Source organism: Rissa tridactyla, chromosome 2 (assembly GCF_028500815.1).
Source record: "Rissa tridactyla isolate bRisTri1 chromosome 2, bRisTri1.patW.cur.20221130, whole genome shotgun sequence".
Lineage (NCBI taxonomy): Eukaryota > Metazoa > Chordata > Aves > Charadriiformes > Laridae > Rissa > Rissa tridactyla.
The window spans coordinates 125,345,628-125,357,765 of record NC_071467.1 but is presented as its reverse complement, the minus strand read 5'-3'; the positions used below and the strand labels follow the sequence as shown (position 1 = coordinate 125,357,765).

The following is a 12,138-nucleotide window of genomic DNA, read 5'->3' as shown; positions in this document are numbered from 1 at the left end:
TTGTGACTGAATGAGTGCCTCGAGATTGTGAAAAATTCCTACAGAATAGAATTATTGGGAAGGGTTTCCTACAAGCCATTGCCTTTAATACAACACTGGGAAACGCATTTCTGTTTTCCAGTTAAAGTCTTACTGACAACCTGGAGGAGATTATACTTTCCAACTTAACAGTAGGAAATATATAGAGTATCAAAACTACTTCTGTTGAGATGCCACTGCCAGATTGTTTTCACGTTGACAGAGACTAAAGATTACACCTAGATAAACTTTGCTGCCTAAAAAGAGCTAGTCCTGCACAAGTGTCGCTTCTTGTGGAACAGTTTGCTTTAACCCAGGAGTAGTAAGGATCTTCTGTTACTTTACTCCCTGTGACAGCTATGTCTATTACCTTTCATAACACGCTAATTAGAACCTGATTATGTATTACTGGGGGGGGGGGGGGCGGGGAGGGAGAGGGACCACAAAGGATCAGCATAATATTTTTTTCTTCTTGGTCAGGGGGTATTACTATTTTAAAAAAAAGGGAAAAAAGTAGTCTTAAAGAACTTTAATTCTATAGTTTTTACTAAGACAACACAAACACATTTTCAGTATGCTCTACTTAAATGTTGAAGTTCCATTGTCATAGAACACGACAGATTTTATTTGTACAATCCTCCAAGTACAGTATATGTTCTGTATGACAAAAATACATGTCATAAACATTCAGAAGTTAACTTACACACTATTGAAAGACAAGCATAAAAACAAAAACCAGAAGCTATTCAACTACATAAACTAATGTTATTATGCAGGCATGCAAGCATAAGAAGTGTGCAGAACTGCAGTTTCCCAGACCAAGCCTCTTGGGCTGTGCTGTACTCTGAAACAGAAGACCAACTCTGAATCCCTGCATCTCCATCTTGAATGGGCATTTTTAGAGTTCAATAGAGTTCAAGTGACATTTAGAACTCATCCCAAATCCACAGATCTACGGACAGAAACATCCTCCACAGTCTTTCCATTATGTGTTTTCCTTGACATCTTAAAAAAAAAAAAAAAACATTGAAAAGTGCTTTCATCTGCTGAGTGTCTACTACTTAAAAGGCAAGTAAATGTAGCAGGAAAGCCCTCCCTGTCGTCTTTTTTTTTTTTTTTTTGGTTAAACTGAGCAAGCACTAAACTGCAGTGTTGTTAAACTGACAATCTCTTCTGTATATTTTGGAATTGTCTCAAGAATGCCTTTTGTATTCTGTCCCATATGAAAGATCTTCATATTGTTAGAGCTCCAATAACACTTCTCAAAACAGCACCAGCTGTTGTTTCATGAGCAAACCCCCTAAAGAGAATTAACCAAGAGTCACAACGGGCTTAAGTCTTCTGCTTCACAGTAAGTCTGGGTTTTGTTTGTTTGTTAACAGGTTACCCAATTTTCAGGGTCTGCTTTGCAGTCTTAATGTTGCCAATTTTTAATTTTTTATTTTTTTTTTCCAGACACAGAGTCTGACTTTCCCACCATTCTCGTGACATCCAAGACTTTGCAGATTCTTGGTAGTCTTTCAGACTTTCTAACCCTCCAGACTGATGACAAATATACACATCCACATACATGTAAATCAGCAAGATGACCATCCTTAAGAAGTTTGGAATGCTAGAATTTTTTGCACTGTGCATCCTTCTTTGTAGACATGCAGTTACACTTCATACAGTGACTCAGATGTAACAAGCATCTTAAACACTCTTAACAAACACAGCACAGTGGTAACTGTATGGAAAAAACATACTGATTCTCAGTTGATAGCAGTTTCTGCACAGTTTACTACATGAAGACTACTGCATATGCTATCACAACCATGTTTTATTACAGTAACTGCTTTCTCCAGTATGATTGCAGAGTTTCTCTTTGAGACTTGTTTTTGCTATAAATTTACCTAGTACTGTGTGAAACTTATAGTCTTTCTTCCCTTTTGCAATCTCAAGAGTCAAAACCCAAGTAGCCTTTAACAGATGCCAGTTTGGCAACAAGACTTTTACTGTCTACCTTCAACCTAAAAACTCGCATATTTGTTTTTAGCATCGTCTTTCTTCACTGTTTGCTTTTTTTTCTTTTTACAGTCTCCTCCATTGACATTTCTACATATAACAGAGCATGTATGACATCCGTATTACGTCAGAGACTTCTATTGCCTGTTTTTGATGAAAAATGGGTCATGTAGTCTCCCCTTGTGTTTCGAAATCGTGTTGAGTTTGGTTACTTATGCTGCAAACAGCTGTACATCAACACACTGAATCTTAATACACATTTGATAGGGAAAGTTTGGCAGCCCCAGAGAAAAAACACTCCGATCTAAACAGACAATAAAATGTAAAGCTACCACAAAGAACATAGGTTTCATCACTAGTTTCAATGTTGACATAACTTGAATATAGATCTTTAGGTTGACTCCTTATTTTAAGTGGGAGCTTTACTTTTATTTAAGTAGATGAATTTCACACTTTTGCAAGAAGTTGAAAATTCTGAAAAATGTTAACGTCTCTCCCTACTTACACAGGCTTAAATCCTGTGTTTGTCACTGTCATCTTCTCATCCACAGTGTAAACTATCTCCAAAAAACACTAACCTGATCTTCTATGACAAGGTGACCGGCTTAGTGGATGAGGGAAAGGCTGTGGATGTTGTTTGTCTACCTGGACTTTAGTAAACCTTTGACACTGTTTCCCACAGCATTCGCTTGGAGAAACTGGCTGTTCACGGCTTGGATGGGTGTACTCGTTGCTGCATGAAAAACTGACTGGATGGCTGAGCCTGAAGAGCTGTGGTAAACAGAGTTCAATCCAGTTGGCGGCCAGTCACAAGCGGTGTTTCCCAGGGCTCAGTATTGGGGACAGTTCTGTTTAATATCTTTATTAATGATCTAGACAAGAGGATCGAGTGCACCCTCTGTAAGTCTGCAGATGACGTTGAGTTGGGCAGGAGTGTTGATCTGCTTGAGGGAAGGAAGACTGCACAGAGGGATCTGGACAGGCTGGATCAATGGACTGAGGACAACTGTATGAGGTTCAACAAGGCCAAGTTGGGTCCTGCACTTGGGTCACAACAACCCTGTGCAGCGCTACAGGCTTGGGGAAGTGTGGCTGGAAAGCTGCCCAGTAGAAGAGGACCTGGGGGTATTGGTCAACAGCTGGCTGAATATGAGCCAGCAGTGTGCCCAGGTGGCCAAGAAGGCCAAGAGCATCCTGGCCTGTATCAGGAATAGGTGGCCAGCAGGACTAGGGAAGTGATGGTATCCCTGTACTTGGCACTGGTGAGGCCACACCTCAAATACTGTGTTCGCTTTTGGGTTCCTCACTACAAGACAGACACTGAGGTGGTGAAGCATGTCCAGAGAAGGGCAATGAAGCTGGTGAAGGTTTTAGAGCATGTCTGATGAGGAGCAGCTGAGGGAACTGGGGATGTTTAGCCTGAAGAAAAGGAGGCTGAGGGGAGACCTTATCGCTTTCTACAACTACCTGAAAAGAGGCTGTAGAGAGGTGGGGGTGGGTCTCTTCTCCCAAGTAACAAGTGATAGGACACGAGGAAACAGCCTCAAATTGCACCAGGGGAGGTTTAGATTGAGCATTAAAAAAAATTTCCTCGCTGAAAGGGTTGTCAAGCATTGGAACAGGCTGCCCAGGGAAGTGGTTGAGGTCTCATCCCTGGAGGTATTTAAAAGGCGTGTAGCTGTAGTGCTGAGGGACATGATTTAGTGGCGGACTTGGCAGTGCTACATTAACAGTTGGATTTGATGATCTTAAAGGTCTTTTCCAACTTAAATCACAGAATGGTTTGGGTTAGAAGGGACATTAAAGATCATCTAGTTCCAACCCCCCTGCCATGGGCAGGGACACCTCCCACTAGACCAGGCTGCTCAAAGCTCCATCCAGCCTGGCCTTGAACACCTCCAGGGATGGGGCATCTACAACTTCCCTGGGCAATCTGTTCCAGTGCCTTACCACCCTCACAGTAAAGAATTTCTTACTGATACCCAATCTACATTTACCCTCTCTCAGTCTGAGGCCGTTACCCCATGTCCTGTCATTACACTCCCCAATAAAGTGTCCCTCCCATTCCTTTCTGTAGGCCCCCTTTAGGTACTGGAAGGCCACTATAAGGTCTCCTCAGAGCCTTCTCTTCTCCAGGCTGAACAGCCCCAACTCTCCCAGCCTGTCCTCATAGCATAGGTGCTCCAACGCTCTGATCATCTTCGTGGCCCTCCGCTGGACCCATTCCAACAGGCTCCAACAAATGATTCTATGATTCTGAAAAAAAAAAACAACAAACCAAAACACAAAAAACAAACGAACCCCCAAAACAACAAAACAAACAAAAAAATTAATCCATTTTTCTTTAGTCTGCCCATTTATTCCCCATTTTAGGTGGCAAAAAAGGGCTTATTCTCTAGATTGTTCATTTAGGCTTGTCTGATGGAGAAGAGACATCAGTATGTGAACAAGAAGTTACCTTCACTTTGGCTTTGTCTTTTCTGCCTTAACCTCCTACAACTATTACATGCAACAATTGTTCTCCTGAAAGACAAATGCAGCCCTGGGACATAAGAATTCAGAAACACATATGCCATGTGTCCTACATTCCCTTAAATAAACTGTAGGATAAGCACATTTAGTGGGACAAGAGAGTAAATTTTGAGTGTAATTAAGCTGTAAAACCCAGGGAGGCTAATTAAGCAACGAAATCCAGGGATGTGGTAGATTTTCTACCACTTACAGTTCAAAACAAACTGCCTCTTCTGAGGAAGGTATGCTATACCTCAAAGAAGTTCTAGGTGCGATATGGTAATTATTCAGTAGTTCTATTGATAACATGCACTCGATTGTAGTGTGGCATTATATATTGGATCATAATGGCCTCTTCTTGCCTTAGAAAAATAGATGACGAAATACATTGTTACCTAAATATTTTGCAATCTTCCCAAAAAAACCTCTGGCTGAGAATACCTCCCACCATGAAAACAAAACTGGAGGGAGTTTCAAAATAAACCACTCTCCTACTGTGTTTAACAAATGGTTTGGCTTTCCTGCCAAGATGAAAACACACAAAAGTAACAGTTCCCTGTTACCACAGCAAATTTCCATAGACCTTTGCATACCATTAGTGGCATGAACTAAATCTCTCCATCGTATCCTCCGCAAAGCTGATTGTAGGAAGGAGTTCCCAGTAAACTCACCCAGAACCAGTCTCACTCCAGTGAGACTAGCATGTTTATTTTAAATTCCTAAATTTTTTATCTCCTGGTTTGGACAATTTGCTCTGGTCTCTGAAAGCATCACATCACATAGAGTTTTTTTTATGATGATTCAGTTATAGAATAACTTGAGGACGGTCAAATTTCCCCGTTACAGGAAAATGCAAAAGTCAATTGCTGCCAAAAGGGAAAAATCCCTTCCGTCTTCCCTCCTCCACTGCTTCTCCACTCCATATAGTGGAATCAAACCAGTTCAAGGAGCAAACAGAACCCTCCCCCCGTTTTTCATCAACCAGAAGTGATCAGTTGTCCGCTGGTTCATTTTCCTGAACAAGATTGCTAGAGAATCAGACAAGTACTGGTGCAACAAAAAACAGAAACATACAGCTAGGAGGATAACATTAAAAAACACCACACTTTTCAGCAGATATCATTAGATTGCTTAGCTGCACCATGAAATTACATTCTTTGAATTACATAGCTTCATCTTCCTATTAAATAGATAAACAAAATAAAGGCATCATCCTTATTTTAGGATTATTAATGCACAATATAGTAGCACAGTAGACTTTAATGAAAATTTAGGGATTTGCTTTCTCCACAAGAGTTTTGAAAAGTGAAGAATACCACTCTTGTGCAAGTATGTAAGCTCACTATAATTACTTGTGACCAGAAAATTACATATAGTTTTAAATATGAATTCATTTACATTTATATTAAGTTACTAGAGCAACAGTTCTGTTTTCTTTGGCACAGATTTGGATACAATCAGCAGTACCTTCAGATCCTGATCTTTACTATTTTCTTTAAAAGCAAATGTCTAACATCTGCCCATGCATGATGACAATTTAACTGAATTTTACTGCTAAATTTTTTAAGGGTCTGAAATTTTTCAGTTGTCTATCCCCTGCCAAGTTCTATTCCAGTACTAAGTTTTGATATCGTTTACCCAGTATCAAAAAAGTATACGTACGGATGCTTTGGTAACAAATTAATCTTTTAAGAATCTGTTTTTCCAGATAAAATTCAGAGACAAGGAAGGGCCGGGGGGGGGGGGGGGGGGCGCGGAAATCACTCTCATGGAAAAGGTATTTATTAATGTTAAAATTTAAAACAACTTAAGACAGTTTTCCTACAGATTCTTAGAACTGCGATCCTTGGAACCACTGAATGAAGCTGGCTGATGACTGAACAACCAAACCTGTTTGGTCTACTGTTTCATCAGCCAACTCATACACAAGCCTTCCGCCAGCCAAGAAATCAAGTTATAGTACTAATATCAGAACTCCAGGTTATTAGCATCTGGCAGCACCTCTTCATAACCTGTTTTTTCCCATATCCTTGCCTTTTTTAATGCTTTACTGCATCACCAGTTTGAGGGCTGCGTAAGCATTCCAGACTCTCAGCAGCATTTACATTTCCCAACTGAAAACATTACTTCGAAAGGGAACACCACCACCTGATAGGCCCTTCTGACGAACAAAATCTTTGAAACCCATTCGGGCTCTACATCAAATACCACATTCCGAGAACAGCACTGTGATCTTTCCTTCTAGATCATATGGGTTCTATGGACAGCTGAATCCATATTGTACCACAAGGTATTTTTACTCCGCCGAACTGTCTTCAGACTAATAAACGAATGGTAGAAAATAACTGCAGAAAAAGCTTCAGGCATGAGTAAGACAACATTCAAGACATTCATGCTGCAAGAGAATACATAGAGCAAATCAAACAGGCTAGTTTTTCAGCTCATGTTAACTAGCATAGTAACATGTAACAGGAGTCAAGTTGCAATACAACGAAGCAGTGACTGAACCCACACATGAAGATTTTATCCTACACAACACCCAAAGGCCAGCCTTTTCTAGTCAGCTTCAAGATTACTAGTCACACTACATTAGTGATAGAGGAGAGCCCAAACATCACTTGGAAGTTACTTATCCAACTGCACTCATCAAGAGGAAGAGATTTTCCTCTGTACAACAGAGTTAAGTTTTTGAACTCTCACAAACTTAACAACTATCAGTATAGTACTATAGCTGTACCTTCACGTTATCTTCACGTCTACCTTGCACTGACATACTAAACACCTTGACTGTGATCCTTGAGCTTTTTGTACTTCATAACTTATATGGTAGCCTAAAAAGGAACACAGTATGATTAGTAGTAACCATTAAAAGTCTGCTTCCCAGAATCTTCAAAAGAAAAGCAACAGCAACATATTTACTTAACACAAGGTGCCACATAAGAGGAAATCAATGAGTTTTTTTTCTTTTTAAGAACTATCCCAAACATAGAACAAACTCAAAAAGTTTATGAATAATGATCACATTGCTTCCTCTCAAATACCACAGCTTGCTCCACAATAACATACACATCTGCTTTTTTATTATTAGAAGGCTGTGTTATATGCTAACACAGCCACATTTTCTAGCATTCCACATTTTCAAAATTTATTCTTTTCTGCCACATTAACATAAATATGAATCCAGTGTTCTTTAAAAAAAAAAAGTAGCTCAAGTTTAATTGCTCAACTCCTACTATGCAACATCTACTGTTCCTCTGGAGATTTTACAAATATTGAAATGTTTTATAAGTCTCATAAATATACTACATATTCTAGTCTCAATCCTGTAGTAAACTCCATGAGAAAGGAAGACAGAATTGGTGTTCCAGACATCTACAGCAATTCAGAAGGAGGAAAACAGAGGAAGCAATGAGTCAAAAAAAGCCTGAGCCCTGTTCCAGAACTCCCCCTTCCTCAGCCACTCATCCTTCAACAACAACATTCCTACAGAAGTTATTATGAAAAGCCTTTCAGGACTGCTCATTAAAAAAGCTGTCAATCTCAAAGATCACCAAAACTCTACCCATTAATTTGCAATTTAAGAATTACATCTTGGCAGGCAGAAGAATTCACCCCTCCATAAAAGGTACCTTATAAAAGACTTATATTTTCAAATATATTTTGAGATTAATTTTTAAATGGTTCAGCATTTTCATCATCTTTTTGTTACCTGACATGTATATTTATCGCTCAACTGGCAAAGAAGAAAGTCTAAATGGCATATATTGAAAGATTTAACTAGTATCAGGAAGGGCAGGTTAACATGATACAACTTCAGGTTTGCTTTCTCTCAAGTATCTCGACCACCTCCCTCCCTCTTCACCAGCTAACCAGGTAAGAAACTACCCCCCCTGCTGATTCCTCACATGCCTATACAGTCTCTTATTTGTGCATTTTAGAAAAACTCTTTCCCAGGTCTGCTTAATAACAAAATAGAGTAACTGCCTCACTTCTTGTAACTGCTGTCCTCCGAGCAGCTTGCCTCCATTTACTCCAAGATTGTGACATAATACTGCAAAGTTTTCATGACAATACTGCAATACAACAGTGGTGGAAAAGACTTTAAGTTAGGATCACTAAATAACATATGATGAAAACATTACCTCAGCCAACGCAGAAGTCTGTGTTGATGCACAGAGGCAATAGCCTGAATGACTCCATACACTAGAACTAAGATGGTGTTATTTTTCCCTAGACACCTTGCCATTCTTGTATCTTTATATCATGGTATGCAACTACCAAGGGAATAAACACAAGACTGAAATGTTCATACACTACTACACTATCTTCCCTAAAAAGTCAAAATACCCCAGAGGTGCCAGATATTGGACAGCTGCTTTCCAATATCTCCAGTGAAGCTCACGCTACCAATTTCTCATAGGTAAAGATGCTCTGCTTAGGAGTTGACTACAGAATTCTAACCGCTCTTATATCAAGTTATCTGGTTGCAACTGGATAACATATCAAGTTATCTGGTTGCAAGAGGTTGTTTTTTTTTTTTTTTTTTTCTGTTTTATCTCGGCTTCTTTTCATTTACAAGAAAATAACTTTTCAATGTTATCTTATAGCTCCTGCAATTTTGTCATGACAAGAATATATTGTTCCTTGCTCTCTCCTTGAAGATTCCTTTACAGATTGAGAAAGCTAGTGTATGAGTTTTTGGCACCTCACTAAGGCAGACATTTGTCCAGGTTTTCATACACCTGTACTTCTTGCAACTGTTCAATGTCTTAAAGAAGGAACAGGAAGCCTCAGTCTAACCAGACCCACTCATTCACTCAAAAAAAAAAAAAACAACCAACCACCATAGTGAAAGAAATCAGTACCTCTTCCAAGACACACAGCTTTCATGAAAGGAGGATTGCTTAATATCTCAACTGCAATTCTACCTCATAAATCAGGAAAAACACACATAGTAGATTAAGCAATTTAATGATCTTTTACACCTTTTTTTTTCCTTTAAGACAGTTTTTAAAATTATGTCCAAAGAAAAATATAGATCTGATATTTAGATCTGAATCTTTCAAACATCTTCTAACTCAAGCAGTCTTTACACTAACTTTGCTAATGTCCTTTTGTCTCACTTGCAGAAAAAAACCACAGAATTGCTTAGATATGTGCAGTGTAACAAATACACAGATTTATTAGCTTAACAAAATAAAAAATTAAAATTGTACTTTAATTTACTTTCAGTAACAAACTGTATTTAAATGTAAATTGAAATTGTGTTGAGATGCAGACAGCATTTTAGAATAGCTTTATTAAATGAAGCTAGATGAGCTGATATCATAGAAAGAGTTTAACAATACGCACTTCAAAACACAATTTAAAAGGACTCGCATTATAAGAGCGAAAGCATTTGCAATCACACTGAAGTTTTAAAACTAGCAGATCTGATCCTCACTTACTAGGGGGAAGGAATCTTTCCCTGCTTTTCACATCAACCTTTTGATTACTCATTACTGAACTACCTGAAGAAAATGGCAAGAAAACATTGTTTGAACAAAAAATACTAAGAACTGGTCTATCACTTTGCTTCTGAGGAATGCTTTTCTCCTGTGTTTATAAGAGCAACGAACATTTGGTCTGTTTAATCTTGACACCTTCATTGGTCACTTGAACTTAAGTTATACTTTAAATTTTAGTATTTATTTTCAAAGTTCTGTAAAAACATTTTATATGTCTTGACTTTAAACTCACTTTTAATTTGGGATATTAGCATTAAAATACATTCTTCCAAAACATCTGGGTTTCTCTACATGTACTTGAGAGGACACCACTTGAGAGGAAACAATGTAGGTCTCCAAGCATACAATTTTCAAAACAGGCTTCTTCACATTTAGAACTACATAGCTCAATCTGCTTTTGAAAACTTTCAAACCCCCTATATAGTGCAGAATAATATTTTCTTTGTGGGTGACGTGCAAGAAATTCACCATGTAAATTGAGGAAAAATAAGTTTTCTGTTCCAGTTTTCATTTCCAAGTTCTCTTTATATAATCTATAATATACATAAAACCCACTCCCAGGCATGCAATCACTCATATCCATCAGCTATGAATCGCATGTGCTGCTTTTAATTAATTGAAATATAAACATGTATTGGAAGACTTCTTTTGCATGTACACACGCAAGACAGTTTACATGCAAGGTAAAAATCTAATTCTGGAAAATAAAGTCTATGTAAATAAAGTACTAGATTTAAATGATTATTTTTTTTCAAATCTAAAATGCCTACCTTAGACTACTTATATGCTCTTATATTTGGAAAGGTTACTTTATCTGTCCAAATAAAGCAACTCCTTACTTACTCTTTAATACAGCATGTGTAGTTTAGAAATTAAACATACACACACACAAATCTAGACAGACAGACCATTAACAGAGGACGTGTGCTTGAATGTACACCCTTCCCACCACACACCTAAAGTAATCCCTCATGTATTTTTTTTTTAAACCAATCCTCCCCCCAAAATATACTTTTCTTCCTAAGAGTTCATTACAATTTAGCTCCCCACTTCTACGCATTCAGTATTCTTTGACCTATACTAGAACAAGTTTTCCTCCCAGCTCAGAATACACAGGGTGAAGGTGCATGTTATTAAGCTGCAAAACTGGCTCAGCTGCAGTCGAAGAGATAGCCCCGATCTTGTTCCATCACTAACCCTCTACCTGATATCATATCAGTCACTTCTTTGACCCTACATTATTCAGATCTCTAACATGCAGAAGACTGGACCAGGATGGTGGCATGGAGAAGGCAACAATTTTCTTTTGACAGGCATGCCATAACATCTAATGAATCCCTCTTCAGAACTATTGTCTGACTTGCCAAATTGAGCCACAAACATTTCCTTCTAGGACTAGAATACTCAGGAAAGTCATCACATCTCTTTGCAACACTGCTTCCTTAAGGACACCAGAATCATAAATTCAACGAAAGTAAGAGGGAATGCTGCTTTCACTTGACTGTTGGTATGCTACATAGCTCCAAAGCCTACAAAATGCATTATGCTTAGTAAAAGTAAATACTAACATACTGGGGCACCTATTTGAGGTCTGACCTACCTTCCATTGTATAACAGCAAAAAAAAAAAAAAAGAGGGAGGGAGGGGGGAAGGGAGGGCACGCAGGGCACAAAACCCCACAGTTCTCTGGTCAACATAATAGCAAAAAAACAGAACAGATAGATGCTTATAAAAAGCCAGAGAGAAGCACTGAAACAAGACTTGGCAACAATGTCTTTTTTTTATTCCCCAACCCACTCCCCTGCAGACACCACAATACAGCAGAAGAAAGATAAGACAGTAACTAACAGTATATATAACAACTGTTACATATATGACAACTGTGTTCTAGGCCTAGCTTCAGCCAGCGAAGAAACAGAAGGCCTAATCCAGATAAAGAAATGGAAAGAACAGAAACCTAATTCTGAGCTTTAACCTGGTCTAGAGAGGCAGCTAAAAAGGTCTAGAAGATTCAGCGGTAGGAACTTCACCTACTCCTGCTTTTGAAATTAATAAAGCGGTAATAAACATTAATAAAAAGAATAAAGAAGAACTATTG

The 12,138-nt window shown here is 38.5% G+C and overlaps 1 protein-coding gene across 6 annotated transcripts in view; it reads right to left on the bottom strand.

The window, feature by feature from the left end:
- Positions 1 to 12,138, bottom strand: part of TOP2B (DNA topoisomerase II beta) — a 67,167-nt gene that overhangs the window by 51,239 nt on the left and 3,790 nt on the right. The window contains exon 1 of one of the 6 annotated variants that reach the window (XM_054190680.1): positions 7,271 to 7,443. The exons of the other annotated variants lie outside the window; for them this stretch is intronic. Within the exon in view, the coding sequence (XP_054046655.1) occupies positions 7,271 to 7,306 (36 nt within the window). The 5' untranslated portion in view covers positions 7,307 to 7,443. Of the gene's footprint in view, positions 1 to 7,270; positions 7,444 to 12,138 lie in introns of those variants that run through there. 6 annotated transcript variants of the gene reach the window in all.